This window comes from Pimephales promelas, chromosome 20 (assembly GCF_988280905.1).
Source record: "Pimephales promelas chromosome 20, fPimPro1.hap1.1, whole genome shotgun sequence".
In the NCBI taxonomy this organism is placed as follows: Eukaryota; Metazoa; Chordata; class Actinopteri; order Cypriniformes; family Leuciscidae; genus Pimephales; species Pimephales promelas.
This window is the reverse complement of record NC_142788.1, coordinates 31429703-31452030: the sequence shown is the minus strand read 5'-3', so window position 1 is coordinate 31452030 and position 22328 is coordinate 31429703. Positions and strand designations below refer to the sequence as shown.

The 22328-nt window shown below is 40.2% G+C and overlaps 1 protein-coding gene across 1 annotated transcript in view; it reads left to right on the top strand.

Annotated features, from left to right (window-relative positions):
- The first annotated feature begins 2976 nt into the window (after positions 1–2976).
- Positions 2977–22328, top strand: part of col24a1 (collagen type XXIV alpha 1) — a 94427-nt gene continuing 75075 nt past the window's right edge. Inside the window, exons 1-3 of the mRNA XM_039651383.2 lie at positions 2977–3250; positions 9567–9637; positions 15939–17164. Of these exons, the coding sequence (XP_039507317.2) occupies positions 3195–3250; positions 9567–9637; positions 15939–17164 (1353 nt within the window). The 5' untranslated portion in view covers positions 2977–3194. The remainder of the gene's footprint in view (positions 3251–9566; positions 9638–15938; positions 17165–22328) is intronic.

Sequence of the window (22328 nt, the reverse complement as noted above, 5' to 3'; positions counted from 1 at the left end):
GCGGCTGACTTCATCGTGCGTTGTGGTCATGTCTAGGCGCAGGTCCTCCGTCTGGTCTGGACACGGCCCGGATGCGGCTGATTACAGCAAACCTCAGAAAAGCAGAAAGAATAACATTTTGGATACCATTTTTCTTACGATGTAGCGAGTACATCAGGTGTTATAGGAAGTGTTCCCGATACCGGCTGAACTAGTTCATGCAGCCTAACAACCATTTAACTGATTTGAATAATAGAAATTGATAATGTGTAGTGTGTATGCCAGGTTAAAGATATGTGTTTTCAGTCTAGATTTCAACTGACAGTGTGTCTCTTTCCAGAGTTTAGGTGATGAATAGTGAAAAGATCTACTGCCAGCGGTCGGTTTTCTTATTCTAGTGATTTATCCCTGGAAAGAAGAGTTGAACTCTTGTTTGTATGAGTGTTTGCAATACTAACAGATGTAGTTGTGCTTTCCTGTGGGTGAAAACTGCTAACCGATCTTTAAACATACACACACACAAGTACCACAGTACAATCAGATATAGTAACACCAAAGTCTGTCATTTTCTTCTTCAAGAAAAAAAAATAAAAAAAGTAATTATACAATTACTTTTATACTTTATTCGACTATTCCTTTTGTTCCTTGTAGGCCTGAGACGAGACTTCAAGAGATTTCCACGACGCATGCGCGAGAATTGCGATCTCCTTCAACTACTTCAGTTCAGTTCTCGCGCATGCGTCGTGGAAATCTCTTGAACTCTCGTTTCAGGCCAACAAGGAAGAAAAGGAATAGTCGAATAAAGTTTTTAGTTTTTTTTTTTCGCTCAAAAAGTATTATCGTCGATTGATAAACTTATAGTTGAGCCACTGTTGTCACATGGAATATTTAAACATTTTCTTCAGAGACTTTCTGGGCCGTCAAGTTTGTGATGTGGTAGTGATCCACCTCTCAAATTTAATCAAAAATATCTTCATTTGTGTTCCGAAGATGAACGAAGGTCTTACGGGGTTGGTACAGCATGGGGTAAGTAATTAATGACGTAATTTTCATTTTTGGGTGAACTAACCCTTTAACTTCTTTCCTCAGACGACTTTGGTGAATCCGGCCCCAGGTTTTTGTTGTGATGGTGATGCAGAGGACTCTGGGTTTGTCATCAGGCCACGCTTCTGCACGCGCTCAATCCATTACTTTCCTCCCGGGAGGAAGTCTGGTTTCCCGTCTCCCACCAGCAGTGATCCGTGCGGGAAGGTTTATGGTTTGAATGCAGCACTGCGTCAGTTTTAGACACTCAGACTTGCGTTGGGTTTTTGCATCGCTGCCATTTTGGGACATCAAATGATCGCCAGCTGGGATTTGAACCCGGAAAGCTGGCGCTCTCCCGTGTGCTGCTTTAACCCAAACACAACATATGATGACCTGCGCTTCACTGGCGCGTGTTTGCCCTGGGTTAATGGGTCATTTTGCTGGGTGAAACTAAAACACTCGTTTGAGACCCGTTATCCTGTTTGCACAAAACTGACTGTGACAGCCAGCACAAAAAACAGTCACCACTTAATTCAGGTGTAGTTTCATAAAGCATGTTCATTCAATAGATTCAATCATTCAATTTGATTTTAGTTTTATTCAGTGGCCCAAACTGAGCAATAATAAGTTAGTATCATAAATCAATGAGATGCAGTAGCAGAGCCGACATAAAATGCATATAAACATCAGTATAATTGATATTTAAATGCTTAGTTTTATGATCAAAGCTCTGATGCAATTTAATTGAGAGATGAACAAATAACCTTAAAAGTTGGAATGCATCTTGGGATATTTTTCCGTTCTGCGCTGCTCCATCTATATTTATTTGTACTGCATGAACATAGTGGTGTGAACAGCCCCTGTATACCATCTTTCAACGTGTCCGTGATTGAAACGCGTGTGAAGCTGGTTTAGTTGTTCACTATTTTTGTGTTCAGGCTAAATCCAGTAACGTTGGGTTGCAGTGAGGTCAAACAGAAGGTCAAATGTCATAGTGCATGAGCTCGTGTGTTCTGACTATGACACTTTAGGATCTGATAGTCAAGACAGAGGATATAGATAACACATTCGAGATGTGTCGGCCATCTTGAAGGAACACTGTTCATCACTCACACCAACAAATCTATGAATTACAAACTTTCTGAGTTCGTTGAACGAACCAAATGATTAAGATTGAAAAAGATTCGTTCATTTTGATTTGTTCGAGTTCGAACAGTTGAGTCACGAACAGAGCAAGGCGAGCATTTGAGCTTATAAAACTTAAACTTTGTTATTTATTTATTAAATGAGCGACCGTTTCACTTGATAAGAGCCTTATTCATCGTCTGGTGTCGTTTAAAGCCCTTTGAACAGTTTGCACTGAAGGACCTTGAACCGTTTGGTTCCCATTGAAGTCCATTATATGGAGAAAATCCTGGAATGTTTTCATCAAAAACCTTAATTTCTTTTCGACTGAAGAAAGAAAGACATGGACATCTTGGATGACACGGGGGTGAGTAAATTATCAGCAAAAGTTTTTTTTAAAAGTGAACTACTCCTTTAATTCACCCTAGATGACGGACTTATTTCAGAACTGTACATGTTCAGGGAAGACTCCCTGTTTCATTGCATTTAAAAATGAAGTGAAACATTATGAGTCAATATTGCCCTCGAAGAAACAAAAATCCTGTAGGCTACACTACACTCTTAAAAGTTGGACTATTGTGTTTACCTATAGCCTACTGTACTCGAAACATTGTGTGTTTGTTTTGATTGTTCTTCAATTATTCTTTTTCAATTTTTACATTTTCAAATAAATGAGCGGACAGATATTAGGCTATGGATGATGTCACGCAGTCATGAGCGAAATACAACACCGACCTGGAGATGCGCCGAACCGAGCGAGTCCAGACACATAGAGCCCGGAGCGCCCCCCCCCCCCCCCCCCCCCCTCTCTCTCTCTCTCTCTCTCTCTCTCTCTCTCTCTCTCTCTTCCAGGTTTAATACGGATCTTCTGATCTGCTCCCTCAGACACCCCCTGTCCTCCTCCAGTAGCGCGCTCTGACCGCAGAACCGAAGCTCTCCACGCGCGGACGCGGACTCGGACTGTGATGTGATCAGGCTGGATCTGGTCTCATGAGCCGGTGGTGTCTTCTGCTGTGCGATTCTGTTTTCGCGTTGAAAACTGCTGCTTGGACAAATGCATACAAATGCATTTAGGAGCTCAACGGACAAGGAGTGGACACGTTTCTCCCACAACTACAACGTGAGTAACTAACTAACTAACTAACTAACTAACTTGCTTACTAACTCTAATCTCGAGCGCGTCACAACATTTTAAAGTAAAATCAGGAGAGAACGCGAACACATGCGTGTTATAAACGAAAATTGAAATCGTGCACATTGTAGACTTTCCTTGATAAATCAAATGTGTTTTGAGGTTTTGATCTCCAACTTCTCTGCCACCAGATTGAGTTATGACATAGGCTTAATAATGATCACAGATCAGTCTGCTGCTGAATTTTCCATATGTCGATCCGGGGTTAAATTCCTCCTGCCTTTGTAGCAAATTTGCACCAGACGAGGAGGCTTTGTGATTTACTGGTTTATTTGCGTGCATTTTTCATCTGTAACTGGCCGTCTGTTCAGGAAAGTGTAGATTTGGCTGAAGTGACAGTGCAGTACGAGTGTGTTTTACTGTGCTGTTAGTTCAGGTCTCCAACCCGACACACCAGAGCAGCAACATTCCTCATGGAGATGAGCATTGACCTCTAACATCTGGACTAGACTCAATGAAATCCCAACAAATCCACACATGCACCTGACTGCGATCTTGCTTATCATATTACACCCAGAATCCAGTTAAATGTTGTTTAGGGGCTTTGTGTTGTTGCGCTGTGAAAATGGGTTTCCATGCAAAAATGATTGTTCTGTTATCCTTCACTCGTCCTCGTGCCTCGTTTCTACTGTGGAAAAAGATGTCTCAGTGTTTTAGATTTCCCCAGAAGAAAGAAAGTCACTCAGGTTTGGAATGAAGTTCATGTTTGGATGAGCTCTGCATTTCTGAAGGCGTTTCTACCTGACCGTCATGGAAATATCTGGAGAAATAAGTCATGGAAATATTTAAAGGCCTTGCATTTCTCAAACATTTCATCAACATCATTGGATACGTTTGCATGCCATATCCAGTGTAATTGTTTATGTCATGTCTTATCATCAATAGCTGGAAAACTCATGAGCTTGAACCCAATGCAGTCTGTTTGATTCGGTCGTAATAAATGTTGTTTTTGACATTACCGCAGTCACTTATTAATGCATAGTTTGTATTTGTTAAATGACCATCCAATCTGGAACCAATTAATTGGGCAAAAAGTGTGCAAACTTTGACTTTAATGAGCTTGAACAGTTCGGACATAATAAATACTATTTTTATCATTACCGCACTTCATGCAGAGTTTGCATTTGTTAAGTGTGCGTTGATGCACATTTAATGTATTCATTCAATCTAGAACCAATTCATTGTATGAAAAGTGTGCAGACTGTGACTTGACGACTAAAAATGGCGTTAATGATCTTGAATAAATACTTTCTTTCTTATTACCGCAGTTGGTTATTCATGCATAGTTTGCATTAGCTGGATGAGTGTTGATGCACATGTTTAATGCACTCATTAATCCTCCAACCTGGATCCAATTAATTGGTCAAAAAGTCTGCAAACCTGGTCTTGACAGCTAAAACGACTTTCATGAGCTTGAACCCAATGCAGTCTGTTTGATTTGGTCATAATAAATACCATTTTTGTCATTACCGCAATTACTTATTCATGCATAGAGTGTGAATTTGTTAAATGAGCGTTGATGCATGGGAATACATTCATTCATCCCCCAACCAGGAGCCAAATCATTACACAAAAGTGTGTAAACCCTGATTTGACAGCTAAAAATGACTTTTATAAGCTTGAAACCAACCAATGCATTCGATTTGATTCATTCATAAAAAGCACATTTTTTGTCTTTACCGCAGTCAATTATTCATGCATAGTTTGCATTTGTTAAATGTGGATTGATGCACCTTCAATGCATTCATTAGCTATATTGGAAACCAATAAGTGTGCAAACCCTGATCTGACAACTAAAAATGACTTTCATGAGCTTGAATCCAATGTAATTGGTTTGATTTGATCTTAAAAATACTTTTTTTTGTCATTACTGTACTTATTCATGCATATTTTGCATTTGCTAGATGAGTGTTGGAGCACGTTTAATGCATTTATTCAGTGCCGCTGCGCATCCTCCAACCTGGAACCAGATCAACACTAGATTCAAAGAAAGAGTCGGTGTTCAGACGTGTGCTAGCATTCAGCATATCGTTATATACAGTAGACGCACAGTAGAAGAGAAGCGCTGATCATTACTGTGAAAATAAACCCAGCAGGGTGATTTAGGACCCCGATATGAAGGGTTTTCCATCATTCTGATGGGATTTATTTTGTAATATTGACCATGGAAATGACATTATTTGTTGTGTTGCTCGAATTAGGCTCTGAGTTTATGAAGTTCAGTTCTGAGTTTATTACTTCAGTTCCACTTGTTCTTGATCCAAGCTTGTGTGAAGAGAGAGAACGTGAGTTTGACATGGGGAGCCTGTCGTTCTTCATCGGCATAGTCCATCATGACCCGAACAGCGCGTCGGTGTCTGGCTGCAGGTGTGAGAAACCAACGCCAGCGGGATGGAGGATTGGCAGTGGATCAGTGAGCGAGCGATGTCGAATACGCCAGCATCTGCTCTGTATGCTGAGAACACGGCCTTCGCTCTGGCACCGGCTGATACGAGCCGTGGTTATGCAAGCGGTGGGAATCTGCATTAGCCACACCCCTTACAAGCCCATTGGCTGAGACATTTCTGAGTGACTTCCTGATTTGTAAAGTTGTAAAGCCGATGCGAAAGCCAAAGCAGAAGATAGAGGTATAGAAGTGCAACTTTACAATGGTTGCTTTGGATTGATCATAATGTTCTGGATTGTTAAGACCAATTTGAGATGTTCCTGTAAATCATACAGTTGCTTTTTATCCACATTGACAAAGTCGCCTCAAACTTGTTTAGATTCAGCCTCCTCTGTTTCTTTCTTCCGCTGTGTTGTGTTTTCTTTTCTTCGACTGGAATGTCACACCGTCCTATCGAGCGGCACCCTGCGTTAACAGAACTGTGGGAAAACAGATGCGTTTGACCAAGTAATCAGGCTGACCAATCAAATCAGCAGTTACAACTAGAATCTACTTGAATCTTTCTGAATTTTATTTTTAATGGTTTTATTAAATTAAAAAAAAAAATCAAAAAGGATGTCTAATCAATTGATTTCATTAAAATGTCTTTCAAAATGATTTAATTGTTAAATTTCATTTTCCCCAAATTTTTCTCAAATCAATTATTAAACAAAACTATCTAACACAATTTGTTAAATTTTAGAGCCTATGAAATGTTTTATTTTGTCTGGATTCTGTTTTATGATTTAGGCAATTCTTTAAGGTTAAACCACACTTTTATTTTGACGTGTTGCCGTGAAGAGCTGTGAGTTTGTGTGTGTGGATCATGGTGTGGATCTACCGATAGTTTTCTGAACTTTTATTTTGGCATGTTGCTGTGAAGAGCTGTGAGTTTGTGTGTGTGGTCTACCGATAGTTTTCTGAACTTTTATTTTGGCGTGTTGCTATGAAGAGCTGTGAGTTTGTGTGTGTGGTCTACGTCTACCGATAGTTTTCTGAACTTTTATTTTGGCGTGTTGCTGTGAAGAGCTGTGAGTTTGTGTGTGTGTATCTACCAATAGTTTTCTAAACTTTTATTTTGGCGTGTTGCAGTGAAGAGCTGTGAGTTTGTGTGTGTGTATCTACCAATAGTTTTCTAAACTTTTATTTTGGCGTGTTGCAGTGAAGAGCTGTGAGTTTGTGTGTGTGGATCTATCGATAGTTTTCTGAACTTTTATTTTGGCGTGTTGCTATGAAGAGCTGTGAGTTTGTGTGTGTGGTCTACGTCTACCGATAGTTTTCTGAACTTTTATTTTGGCGTGTTGCTGTGAAGAGCTGTGAGTTTGTGTGTGTGTATCTACCAATAGTTTTCTAAACTTTTATTTTGGCGTGTTGCAGTGAAGAGCTGTGAGTTTGTGTGTGTGGATCTACCGATAGTTTTCTGAACTTTTATTTTGGCGTGTTGCAGTTAAGAGCTCTGAGTTTGTGTGTGTGGATCTACCGATAGTTTTCTGAACTTTTATTTTGGCGTGTTGCAGTGAAGAGCTCTGAGTTTGTGTGTGTGGATCTACCGATAGTTTTCTGAACTTTTATTTTGGCGTGTTGCTGTGAAGAGCTGTGAGTTTGTGTGTGTGGTCTACCGATAGTTTTCTGAACTTTTATTTTGGCGTGTTGCAGTGAAGAGCTCTGAGTTTGTGTGTGTGGATCTACCGATAGTTTTCTGAACTTTTATTTTGGCGTGTTGCAGTGAAGAGCTGTGAGTTTGTGTGTGTGGATCTACCGATAGTTTTCTGAACTTTTATTTTGGCGTGTTGCTGTGAAGAGCTGTGAGTTTGTGTGTGTGTATCTACCAATAGTTTTCTAAACTTTTATTTTGGCGTGTTGCAGTGAAGAGCTGTGAGTTTGTGTGTGTGGATCTACCGATAGTTTTCTGAACTTTTATTTTGGCGTGTTGCAGTTAAGAGCTCTGAGTTTGTGTGTGTGGATCTACCGATAGTTTTCTGAACTTTTATTTTGGCGTGTTGCAGTGAAGAGCTCTGAGTTTGTGTGTGTGGATCTACCGATAGTTTTCTGAACTTTTATTTTGGCGTGTTGCTGTGAAGAGCTGTGAGTTTGTGTGTGTGGTCTACCGATAGTTTTCTGAACTTTTATTTTGGCGTGTTGCAGTGAAGAGCTCTGAGTTTGTGTGTGTGGATCTACCGATAGTTTTCTGAACTTTTATTTTGGCGTGTTGCAGTGAAGAGCTGTGAGTTTGTGTGTGTGGATCTACCGATAGTTTTCTGAACTTTTATTTTGGCGTGTTGCAGTGAAGAGCTGTGAGTTTGTGTGTGTGGTCTACGTCTACCGATAGTTTTCTGAACTTTTATTTTGGCGTGTTGCTGTGAAGAGCTGTGAGTTTGTGTGTGTGGATCTACCAATAGTTTTCTAAACTTTTATTTTGGCGTGTTGCAGTGAAGAGCTGTGAGTTTGTGTGTGTGGATCTATCGATAGTTTTCTGAACTTTTATTTTGGCGTGTTGCTGTGAAGAGCTGTGAGTTTGTGTGCAAATCTATTTAAATAGCTGTCTTTTTGAGCTTTAATATTCCCAGACTCTATAGTCCGTAGCCCTACTTTTTCAGCCAAATTCCGTGACATTGCGTATTATACAGAAAATTCCAGTTTTATGACTGAATTTTGTGATTCCGTCTGCATTTTCGCAGATTGAAACTTTGATATAAATGCATGTATTTTCCTTAAAAATGTTCCTGAGAACATTTTTCAAATGTTTTTTTTTTTCAAAGTACCTCACAAATGAGGAACATTACAAGCAATTCATCATGGAAAGTGGCCAAGGCTTGGTTTTTAAGAGTAATCCACTGTAGCCGAGAGGTTCAAATGTAGAAAAGAGCCACTTTGCTCGTTTAAAGAGAAAGTGGTTTAAATCAGGTGAAGGCTGGAAGCTCTCAGGGATAGAGTTAGTCAAATATGATTTCCAGATAGACTTCCCTCAGGCCCGCTGGTGTATGGGTTACGAGCAAAAGTATCTCAACACTGTGACAGGATGAACGATGGATTCTCTGACTCCACATTCTTCTCTGGGAGGATTATATAACCCACCGTCAGTCCTGTATGAAGATGATATTGCTTAGCCAGCGAATCCTCCGTTCCTTAAACTTGTGGCCACTTTAGCATGTTAAGTACTATAATACTAAAATACTTTTGACAGTTACAGTCAGATAAAAAAAAAGAAATTTTTTTAAAAAGTTTCCCGCCTTTTTGTTTTTTAAATCCGTGACGGCAACATTATTTTCTTATACAGTAACTGTCAACAGTATTTTCACTGTTCCCGCCTTTTTGTTTTTTAAATTTATAACTGTCAACAGTATTTTTCCTCTTCCCGCCTTTTTGTTTTTAAATTTGTAACTTTCAACAGTGTTTTCACTATTCCCGCCTTTTGTTGTTTAAATCCGAAACTGTCAACAGTATTTTAACTGTTCTTATCTTTTTCGTTTTGTTTCTGTCAAAAGTATTCAAAGTCATCTCATTATTATTAAAGAACCATTTTAGCATAAAACGGTTCTTCAGGACAATATGGTTCTGAATAGAACAGTCACTAAGTTAAAGACCTGTAGTCTCTAAGCAGTTATCCCTTTCCCTCACAGACATTAAACGCTTTGTTTGGTTTCATTTCTCATGAGATTTATGGGGAATTGATTGGATGGTTGTGGTTTGCTATTGGCTGAGTGACAGGTTATAGCCCCGCCCTCATCATCAGAGGAGAGAAGACATGCTGCAAGAGGAACTGATTCTGATACAAGAGAAATAAATAAAAATAAAGTCTTTGTTGTTGTTTTTCCACAGGAGATTCCTCGTCTTCCTCCTGTCAACATGTGCGGCAGTGCTGACTGCAGAAGAGAGCTCAAGAGCTCAAGGTATACGCTCACCTCTTCACCTTCACCTTTGACCTTTGACCTCTTAACCTCAGAGTAGCTGAGGTACACAATCATGATGTTTATGTTTACAACATCAATATCTTCTTGCCTTATAGTCGCATTTAGTAGTACACTTATAAAGTGGATCAAAAAAGTCCAAAGACAAGACTGGGGATTGGTCAAAATCATGTATAACTTTGATAAAATGTTTTTTGATCCACTTCAAATGTTGACTACTGTAGTTATATTATATGATAATATAAATAATAAATCAGTTGAGATTTGCTATATATTATAGATTACTTTGTGAGTATACTTTATGATTGCAGATCAAGTTTGATGTATTATATATATCCAACTTTATATAGAGAGCTTTGCTCTAATACAGTTTACATTTTTGTGAAGTATAAATAATCACACAGCCATGATTTACTATATTTTGTATGACTCTTTACGTAAAGCGATACTTCCGTTACTGTTTTGGCTTTTAAAGAAAAATCAACTTTCATGCCCAAAGAAACAGTCTTTCATAATTATATCCAGTTTTAAATCGATGTTTATTTAGAGTTCTTCTGCAAACAGAGTCTTTTGACTGTTTGTTTTCCTGCCGATTATATTTCTGTTTCTACGGAAACACGGATCTGCCAGTGCGCATATTTTACTATTAATATGAAACTGAGACCGTGTTAAACGTCAATGTAGATTGAAAATAAACACAGAGAAAGAGTGATGGAGGAGGAAAGCAGCCGTGAAAGTCATAAAACTTTTGACAGGCATTAAATAGCCATTTGTGTGTATATTAATGTTATTATTTGAGCTATAAAATATGATTGGCTCTCATGTAGGCCACTGCATTGCAACTGAAGACTTTTAAATAAATGAAATAGTGCATGTTCTTATTGGAACTTACAAGAGAGGAACATACCATGACCCCTAAAGCTGATAAACTGCATTCACTTACAAAAACTCTTGCGTTAGCTGATAAACTTTGCGTTCGCTTGCAAAAACTCTTGCGTTCGCCGATAAACTTTGCGTTCGCTTACAAAAACTCTTGCGTTAGCTGATAAACTTTGCGTTCACTTCCAAAAACTCTTGCGTTCGCCGATAAACTTTGCGTTAGCTGCTAAACTTTGCGTTAGCCGATAACTTGCGTTAGCCGCTAAACTTTGCGTTCGCTTGCAAAAACTCTTGCGTTCGCTGAGAAACTTTGTATTGCGTTCGCCGAGAATCTCTTCATTCGCTCACAAAAACTTTTGCGTTAGCCGTTGAACTTTGCGTTCGCTTGCAAAAACTCGCTTGCGTACGACGAGAAACTTTGCATTGCGTTCACCGGGAAACTGCATTCGCTCGCAAAAACCTTTGGATTTGCCAAGAAACTTTGCGTTCGCTCGCAAAAAAACGTTTGCATTCCCAGAAAAACTTTGCGTCCCCCTGAGGAAAATTCCTCCCATCAATTTTTTTCCATCACCGTGTCAACTTTAGGGGCTCTGTAGAAACACAGAGAAATGTTTAAAAGTGTGTGTGAGAGAGATTTTACTGTAGAGCGAAGGAAGTTTTTAAATACCGTTACTGTAAAAATAGTGATATAAATATAAGAATGCAACTATACTGTTTTAACATTTACCAGTATTCATTAGTTTAGAAGTGTGTGTGCGTAAAGTTGTACAGTAGAGTGAAGAGAGGAAGTTCGAAAGCAGGAAAAGGAAAGCCGAACGTTTAAATGGAAAGTATTGGTGTAAGTAGATCTGATGGCGGTGAACGCGCGGCTCTCTCTTCATTGAATTGGTCGGCGTGTCTGTTCTTGCGCTCTCTATTTCTGTTTTCTCTAGTCTTAATGGGTCATTTTCAGATATCCATAGGGCTCGTCTCTCCCGCTGCTGAGATACAGTGCGACTGCTGGAGGATGAAGGTATAAACGTCTGGTTTAGATGGACTAGCAGGTCGACCAGGTTAGACTGCCGAGAGCTGGTTTTCTCTTGCAAGAAACCCGATCTGAGCTAGCGGGAGTATTTTTGGGCGTTTGCCTTTATTAGTGCGAGATGGAGAAGATAAAGTAAGAGAGATATTGAGGGGAACACAGGGAGCAGTGACTTCTGGCTGATCAATAGCAAATGTAATACATTTGGATGGCCATCTAAATATACAGTAATTGTGAATATCTTGATTTATTTCCTTTTTTTTTTTATTAGGTCAAGTTTCCAAGAGAAGAGCATGTCATTGTACTAATTTCACAATTCATTCTTGACTTTCTTGACGTTACTCGTCAGCTTGTTCAGATTGTTGTAGATATAAGATATGACATTTTAATTGGCAAGTTGAATTCACGAATCACTTCAGACGGTCTGATTCAGTGATTCATTGCAATTCAAAACTATTTAGAGATGCTTGGCATCTTTCGTACATTTAGATCTGGTTTAATACTTATTTGTAACAGCAATTCAATATTTTTACATTGTGTGTGTTCAAAAAGTTCAAAAGAACAACATTTATTTAAGATATAAAGCTTTTTTAATGTATGTATTCTTACCTTTGATCAGTTTAATGATAGTTTTGTCTTACAACACACACACACACACACACACACACAAGATCAAACGCGTGCTGAGACACAAAACACAGCCTGGCTGCTGTTCAAGCTGACATTAGGAAGAAAAGACTACACATGCTGCTAGAAATAACTAAAACACCTTCAAACAATAGAGGACAGCCAGCAGTAAAGACGTTACACAAGCACACATGAATTATGATTGCACAACATCCTGAAGCCTTGAAGTATATTATTAGAAACCTGCTTTACTATTATTACACTGCATGCTTGGAGAAGATTGAAGAGTGCAAGTGAGTTCTGTCTACTAGCAATGCTTAGATTTGATTCCCAGGAATCGCATGAACTGATAAAATTGGTTGATGAATGTTTTGTAAGGCATGCAATTATTCAGTAAATGCATTGCTAAAGTAGTTCCAGGTTGGTTTACCATTCCAGATCACCTCGCCATATGATTTCTGACCAGGCAAATAGATGTAACAAACAATAGGATAAAAATGACAAACTATTTCCATGCTTTCCCCACTAAATGACCTTTTATTAACAGGCTTTCTCTTCACACTTGCAAATAAATAGCTTACAAATACCGTATTGAGGTAGTTTTAACTTTCTTTAGCTTGTAAGTTATTTTTTGAGTTAGTAAATTTTTATTTAAGTACCATTGGATCAAAATATTATTATTTTGTAATAATATAATAATATATTATTATTAAGTATGGAAAAACTAAAAATCTTCGTGTTAAACAATATTTTTAAGCATAAATAAAAATAATATTTGAATGTTTAAGTTTGATTAGATTGTATCTTTTAAGAAAATCTTACTTAAAAAAATTAAGTTACTTCCCTCAAAAGTTATTATGTAATCAGTTTCCTCAAAAGTTTTAAGTACAATGAACTTATTGGGGTTTACAGTCGTTTGTCCTGGCAGTCTTTTAGTGGTTCAAGCTGAAAAAGTCTACCCTTTTATTATTAAGATTTTATATTGCATAGTTACAATTTTAGGCATCATTTTTGGCCTGGCTATCATAGAGAGAAATTATAAACCAATACAAAAACAAGAGAAAACCAACAAAATATTAATAACTGATTATGTTGTAGTCAGTGTATCATTTAATGATGGTTTAATCCAACTTGTAGGGTCATTAAAAACAAACATCACCAATGGACATCGCTGTTGGCCACTACTGTAGAAATATTTTTATTTATCCGCAGCTTGACATTAATTGTTTGGCAATAAGAGTGCAACCAATCACCGCAGGGAGGATGTCCCTGCCTCTCTTCATGGTTGTTTTGTGATGGCGTCATTCTAAAAATAAATTATTGGCTGTCCGACGATCTATTTGAACCACCAAAAAGGTGAAAGTTCAAAGGGTCGCCCATGTGCAACCAGTCAGAAACATGGCTGCCTGAGCTTTGAAGTCTAATTCTCCCTTTTTTTTTTTGGTTGTTCAAGATCCCGTCTGTTTTTAACCCACGGTGAATCCGTTTTCAAGGCACAGTAACGGCCTGCGCTGAACTTGTAACAGAAAGAACAGAAAGCACGAGAGGAAACAGCCGTAACGTTGTGCCTCGGCTGTTGTTGCCTTTTGCTTGTCATCTGTTTAAGCCTGGGCTGAATAAATTTGTTCAAACTCAAACAGAAAGTCTGGATTAGTAATGAAAGTGCCTGCTGCCAGAGCAGTTCCTCTGAGATCTCTCCACGGACATTCTCAATCCATGTAAAAGCTTGTCTGTGTTTGCTGACCGGAGGACAGACGATCCTGCTCTCTCGATCTCAAAAACAGACTAGCTGTAGTTCCCCAAGGATCTGAGCTGCTGCCTTTAGGCTATATTTTATGATGTATTTAAAGGGGAAGTGTGTCATTTTTCCAATGTTAAAAAGCTTCTGTACTAGCTTAAAATGAAGATTGAGTGAGCCATTTGTAGGTTGATTCTCACTCTGTGGTGCTATTGAACATTGTCCGGTTTGCATGGGTGTCTCAACCAACCTTAGGTATAAGCTTTTAGCTGTTTCTGCACATTAAACTGGGGTATAAGAAAGTTTTCTAACATCATTTCATGTGTGATGCCTTTAAATTGAGTCTAAACCAGGAATCTGGAGGGCCGGTGTCCTGCAGACGTAAGCTCCAAACCTAACCTTGTTCCTTGTGTTAGGCTAAAGGAGTAGTTCACTTTTCAAAAAACTCTTGATGATAATTTACTCGCCCCCGTGTCATGCAAGATGTCCATGTCTTTCTTTCTTCAGTGGAAAAGAAATGAAGGTTTTTGATGAAAACATTCCAGGATTTTTCTCCATATAATGGACTTCAATGGGGTCCAAACGGTTCAAGGTCCTTCAGTGCAAACTGTTCAAAGGGCTTTAAACGATTCCAGACGATGAATAAGGCTCTTATCAAGCGAAACGATCGCTCATTTAATAAATAAATAGCAAAGTTTAAGTTTTATAAGCTCAAATGCTCACCTTGCATGTCCTGTGACGCACGTTTGTGACTCTCCTGTTCGAACTCGTTCATCAAAATGAACGAATTAAATGAGCGATCGTTTCGCTAGATAAGACCCTTATTCATCGTCTGGAATCGTTTAAAGGAGTAGTTCACTTTTGAAAAAACTTTTGCTGATAATTTACTCACCCCCGTGTCATCCAAGATGTCCATGTCTTTGTTTCCTCAGTCGAAAAGAAATGAAGGTTTTTGATGCAAATATTCCAGGATTTTTCTCCATATAATGGACTTCAATGGGAACGAGACGGTCCAAGGTCCAAATGAGAGTTAATAACAGTTTCAGATGCAGCTTCAAATGTCTTTAAACGACACCAGACGATGAATAAGGGTCTTATCATGCGAAACGATCGGCTATTTCAAAACTTATTCCAAAAATGTAACTTTTCTAAGGACAAATGCTAGCCTTGCTCTATTCTGTGAGGCGCGTTTGTAACGTCACGTAATACGTAATTACGATCAAAAGCTCACGGGCGACGTAGCCGGAAGTACAGAATCAAAATCTTCCGACATCGTTGTTTTAACTTTTAATTCCTTTTTTTGTAAACAGCTTTTGAGTTAGTTTGCACGTTCAACCTATGCGTTCAACTTGTAAACACGGACTCTGTACTTCCGGCTACGTCGCCCGTGACCTTTTGAACGTAATTACGTACTACGTGACGTTACAAACGCGCCTCACAGAATAGAACTACTCCTTTAAGGTTGTAACTAAAGTCTGCAGGACTGTAACTCAAGAGCCTGTGTCTAAACTAAACAGAAACGACTAGGAATTAGTTCCTCAAAAAGCACCCCGTCTCCTCTCCCTGCCCACTCAGATGCGCACAGACTAGTAACATATGCCAGAAAACGAGAGAATTGTCTTCACTGAAACTAAGTGAAAGGGAGAAAAGAGATTCCACCTTCCTCTCGTTCTCGCTCTTCATCTGGACCACAGATGCTAGGACTATGCAAGGGCTTATGGGTAATTTGAGATATCATGATGTCAAAACACATTCATAACATTTGTGTGGTTCGTGTTATAGAGGGCCTCGAATGGTGACTCTCAACCTAGACTTTAAATTACGTTTGTGGCCTACAGGTTAGTGCATGGAGTTGTCGCTAATCCTTTAGATTAGAGGTTTGAACAAACTTGGGACAGAAACCACCCTGAATGCCCTGGCAAAACCCACCACACAACAACCTAGTCTTTACTGCGGTGTCGACCTTGCCAAACCCTGCTTACCTTATTGCTTACGACTGTCTCTGTCTTTCCCTCAAGGTGTAGATCTTATTCATCAGCTGGGCCTTTCCGGTCACAGAGACATACACTCTTCCGGGACTCCTTACCTCACCTCCCTCGCTTCATCTCTCTCCATCCTGCCCCCTGGTGTTGGGGCTATCCTCGGACGAGATGCCCTCATTGAGGCCCCATCATTGGGCTTGCTCCCCGCAGGCGTGGAGGAGGAGTTTTCCATCATAGTGAGTTTAAGCTCCTGGCGAGCGAACAATGCCTTTCTTTTTAGTATGCGTGATGGAAGGGACAGACTGCAGTTCGGCTTGCAGCTCCTGCCCGGCAAAGTGGTGGTTTACACAGGCGAGAAAGCGTCTGTCTACTTCAAGTACGATGTGCAAGATGGACAGTGGCACTCCTTCTCGGTGGGGGTTCGGCCGCGCTCCGTATCCCTCTACGCGAGCTGCGGGGACGTCAGGTACAGCGAGGAAACACTGACGCGCCCGCAGACGTTGGGCTCCGAAGGCCGCCTCTCCGTGGGAAGGATGGACTCCAGGGCGGTGCAGTTTGAAGGAGCATTGTGCCAGCTGGACATCTACCCCTCTGCCCAAGCTGCGGCACACTACTGCGACTATCTTAAAAAACAGTGCAGACTGTCCGACACCTTCCGATCTCTGTCCGGGAGCGCAGAGTCTCACTCCCCGTCAGCTTCCCCAAAGTTCCCCCGCAGCTCGTCCGAATCGGACACTCAGAGATTTGATAAGGCCACCAACTCGATTCCCACGGCACTTTTTGACCAGCTTTCAACCACAAGCTCTCCGATGTTTCGCTCCAGCACACCTGGACTAATAAAAACATCTCCGAGACCCGTCGATAACGCGCAGACCCTGGCCTTTACTCCGGAGACTACCACCAGCAACCCAGACAGTGAGAATAAGCCACTTCTTAAGAAGCCAAGAGCAACTCGGGCCACCCCGGACTTGATCACCATCATCAAGCAGAGCCGTTTGAAAGAGGCCTTCGGGAATGACGGTAGATCCCACCAGTCTAACAAGGAGCTTCTGCAGACCAAGCCTAAAGTGAACAACACCGTCCTGTACCGTGAAGAGAGCAGCTATAACCTAGTGGATCGATCCGAGGAGCAGGTCACGGAGGGGATGCGTGACGCGGAATACTCTGAGGGTTATGGATATGACGACTATGGTTTTGAAGAAGACGAATATTTCTTTGACTATGACGGATTTGTTGGTCCTAAAGGAGAACCGGGTCCTCCAGTAAGTACTCTCTGATTATCTTTCTCATGCTTTCGAATGACTTCCATAGTCTTAAAAGTGCAAAATCAAGTTGCTGCAAGCCAGAGCAAAGCTTAAGAATTTATCCAAATTACAATGCATAAGAGTTCAAGCTAATTTATGGGGTTTTCTTGGGTCGTATAAAAAGGCCTTTGAGAGAGCATGCACTTGGCTGTCGTTCTGCAGGTTGTATTTGATCAGGAGTCGACTGGGCAAGAGAACAAGTAAATAATTTGTCGGTGACAGGTAGTGATTTAGAAGCGAGATGATAGTTTGTTTTTCGTCCTCCCGGACTTACAGGTGGTTATAATAGCATGTTTCAAGTGGCCGCCGGTTGCCCATGCTGTAATTTGACTGATGTGCTAATTTACACCTCTATCTGTAATGGGGTTTGCATCACCTAGCAACAAGAAAAGATTAATGTAATTCTGCTTTCAAAGTCATGTCAGAATTATCATGTTTACGAGATGAGTGCACACAAATGCCACCACAGTGTTGTAATCAGTAGTGGGGAAACTCTTGTGTTTTCTTTCCGAGCCAGAGGCGTATCATTGATAGACATCAAGATAAGCTGTGGATGTTGATGGTACCATTCAGTTTGTGTGCTGGTGATGAACAGGGATAAAGCTTTGCTACCTATTTAGCCCCTTTCCTCATTTTGGTCAGCATGCAATTGATGATTGCACCACCTGACAAGGCTGTTTTGGCTACGCTTCCCATCTTATATAGGGAAAGGGAAAAGTAATTGACATTTTCCATAGTGCCAATTTTATTCTGACAAATCGCTTCCCAAGAGGATTTTAGGGGTGGTGTACTCTAAAAAAAATGTTGGGTTGTTTTAACCCAATTTTGGGTACAATATGGACAAACCCAACTATTGGCTTAAAATTGTCATTTAAAAATGTAACCCAATGGCTGGGTTTGTACATATTTATAAACAACCCAGCATTTTAGTGGGTGAGAGACACATGCCTTTGGTGTGTGAGGGACTCGGGTTCGAATCCACTGTGAGACACCAATGTGTCCCTGAGCAAGACACTTAACCCCTAGTTGCTCCAGAGGCGTGCGACCTCTGACATATATAGCGATTGTAAGTCGCTGCTTTGGATAAAAGCGTCAGCTAAGTGAATAAATGTAAAGTTTAAGGCAACATAATAATAAGAGATTAGGAACTCTGTCAAAAATGATTAGCACGAGCTTAGCTCTTGATTTATACCAGTACAAAATGATTTGATTTTGTGTGCAAATTAAGCTTAATGTACAGTATGCACTCCATTATTTGTGTGCTGCCACAGAGAATGCTTTGAAGAAATGTAGCTTCACTTGATTGGTTAAAGCACTATGTGTTAGCATTAGCTTAGCTCTTGCATAGCTCTGCCACAAGAAAAAGAGTTCCCAGACAGCAAACTGACATTGAATCAACGTGGAAACGACGTCCCTCATGACATTGAAACAACGTTGATTTGCTCATCGAATTAACGTTGAACCAACATCAGACGCGGCATTCTTCAAAGCTAAATGAAATCGAAAATTAGTTTGCTTTCATAACGTTGAAACAACGCGTTGATTTCAAGTTGATTTTCCGTTAGTTTTGAAAGAATGACGCGTCTGACGTTGGTTCAACGTTAATTCGATGAGCAAAACAATGTCAGATCAACGTTGTTTCGATGTCATGTTTCCACGTTGATTCAATATCAGTTTGCTATCTGGGTTATCTTTCTCCTTATCCAATCGTTGATCACTGTTTATTGTCTTCAATAGCATGAGGAACAAGACTTTACTCTAAATTTAGCGAAGAACATGAAACTCGCAGAGCTGCAGGGTGGAGCGCAGTATTATCAAGTGTAGGTCAGTAGGCCACTGTGAACCTCAATACCAGAATCCCAGAATTTATTCAGTCACGCCAATAAACGAACGCTCATATGAGCCAGAAGCGGATTTATCTTTTTGGAAAAGATTATGAAGACGCCCCGAAGCTTCTCTAAAGTAATGTTTTATTCATGTTCAAACAGTTGCTTGCACAATTAAGGCATTTGCGTACGTGGTTTGTGTGCGGATATGTGTGGATCTTAGACATGTCTTTGTGGATATTTTTGTTGGCCGTCACCCCAAGTGCTCTCACTTGGCCGAGGGATAACGGTGCATTCCTCTCTGGGAAGAACTGGGGGAGGTAAACTCGCCAGCTGGGACTATCCAAACTCAGCGTTTCATTGCACTTTCCTCTCCTGTTGGAAGTCTAATTATGCCTTGAAGGTACAAATCAGTGAATGAGATCGATAGCTTCAGTTTTGTTTCTGTAGCGCAGCAATCCATTTATTCAAAAATTCAATACTGTCATTTATCCAGAGATCCCTCAATCACCTTTGCTTTCCAGCTTAAACCAGGACATTATCTGGTCTATCTTGATGGTTTTAGAGGGGTTTGAGCACAATGTTAGCTAGGGGTGTGCGATCTGACGATTTTATATCGGGATTTACCTCGAAGACGTCCATGCTCTACTTTTCAAGCGATTCGTAGACATCTTTGATGTCCTCGTAATAATGTTAATGTGCTGTTCTGACTGGCCTAATTATATCATGTGACTCTATCATGTGTCTTTCATGAGTGTTGGCTTCTAAAATGATTAGTGATGCACGATATATCGGCCAGCATATCGGTATCGGCCGATATTTGTTAATTTTTATGTTATCGTTATCGGCCCGATAATAAAATTTGGCTGATGTATTAAAGCTGATAAATAATGAATTATTTCCTTCAACACTTGACACCTGAGACTCTTCGGATGCGCACTGTTCAACATGATTGATCTTAATTGCTTGAAATGTGATTGGAATCAAAAAGGAAAATATAGTTCAGTGCAAAATGTGCTGTCATATCGGCTACGTGATATTATAATGAGAATGGATTTTAATTGTGAGACTTTTGTTTTTGCAATCAGGCTCTCAAAAATTATATTTCGATTTATCGGCCGATATATCGGTTATCGGCTTTCAAAATATAAAGAATTATCGGTTATCGGTATCGGCCAAAATGTTCACATCGGTGCATCCCTAAAAATGATCATTATGCCGTAAAGCGGTGTGTTTTCGCCCCCCCCCCCCCCCCCTTAATGTCCAAATCATGTAACGTGAAATGCAGTCTACTGCGGGACATGCTTTATTTAAAAAATAATAATTATTAGCACATTTAACCGCAAAAGAGACTCATCCCCACGTGCTTTCTGTGTGCGAAACATGGATGAGGAAAGTACATGGTGGTTGAGGATCAAAACTTAAAATATACTTATATATTGATAATTTCAAAATCAAACCTACGCCACTGCTGTCTTGACTAGTATTTACGCCGGTGTCTGAATGAGTGTATGAATGGGTGAATGTGAGGCAATATGTAAAGTGCTTTGGTGGCCATTGGGTCTGTGAAAGCGCTATATAAAAGCAGTCCATTTACCATTTATTTACCATTCAGTTTTGTCTCGAGTGAGCAAACAGTTGTAAAAGAAATGGGATGCGTGTCATTATATTAGATCCATGCATTCGGTCTTAAAGCCTAAAGCAAATTCCTGCTGTGTCTGTCATTAATGTCCAACAAAAGACTTAAGACCAAATCACTCTCTGCTGTGGACTGAATAACTTCAGGAGGAGTTTAGATTTAATTGTCAGGGAGGGTTTAATTACTGTCTTGACATCTGGTTGTTTATTGCAGTAAGTCACAGGCTCGTTCCTGTGTGGATATTCTCTCACAATTGTGATTTAGATCATGGATTGTGATTGTTTGTTATGAGATTGTGATATGAAATTTTGGGAAGAGCGCCCTCCCCTATTATTGGCTAAAGTAACTTTTTGGGCCATTTAGTTTAAGCTTAAAAGCAAGAACTTTCTAAGATCATGCTCAGCTTCAGTGCTGACGATGCACTCAAATAATTAGCATTTTTGGTCAAAGTATGGGTTGTTATGATGACATAAATCGTTGTTATTCAGAGATAACAGATTTTTTGCTCTCTTGTAACAGTTGTGTTGCTATTAACCTGTTCAGATTGCTCAACAAGCTGACACACACACACACACTAAGAACGTTATATCAATGCTCATAATGTCGTCAGCTTTTTCTACATTCAATCGTTCCACCAACTTTTAAAACCGAGTCGACGAGACGAAAGTTGTACTGTTACAGTGAGGTCAGATAGTGAGAGCTAACAGTGTGTTGGGTGATTAAACATGTAGGTTCGGCTCCGGCTCTGTCAGAGTTTCCACAGATCTGGCCCCACACGCACACTTCGTCTCCTCTGATTGGCTGTGCTAGACTAACCTCCGCTCCAGATGTTCCCACACACACCTCTGTCAATAAGCAGCCAAAACATAACACACACACATGAGGAGGAAACCTGTGAGTCTTTGTTTATGTGGGTCTGGAATAATGGTCGTCATAACCAGTCTCGCCTTATGTTTTTACACAAGATTTTATCTACACACACACACAAAGTGCACCAGTGCTTGCTAACCAATTATACCCAATATCCCCCTATTTATATGAGTTTGCCATTAGTCTCGCTCTCACTATAGAAGCTGTTATAAAAGCGTGATGTGTGTGTGATGATGCTGTCCGCTCTTGTGTGTCTCAGGCTATAGGGTTTGTGTCTGGGCCTCAATAGTGGATGCGCTGGATGACGAGTGTCGCTAATGGACTGAGCTTTCTTCTTACATGGCTGGGAGAGATTAGTCCCAATGACTCTCTCTGCAGTCTTTATAATTCTTTGGAGAGACTTCTTCTCTGCCTGTGTTGCGTTTCCAAACCACGCTTTAGTTGAACACACTCTTCTGTTGCGTATGCTCAACAAACTGGTATTTGACCAGGTAAATCTGGCTCTTATAGCATTACCATCATCCAAACCAGTGTGAGCTTTTACTGGCCTTTTACAAGATGCTTAAACTGAACGTTGTTAGCGATCCAGCGTTGTTTAGCTAGCGTGGCGTTCCACACAGGATAGTGAGCATCAGTGCAGTGATGGAGGCTTTTAGAGATGTAGTTTAGCACAGTGTGACGAGACACTTTGTCAGTCTCTGTTTCTGTTTTTGATTGCCATGGAAACATCATAGGTCCAAAACCGTGCCGCACATTTATGTTTATTAAACATTAAAACTGTTCTGAT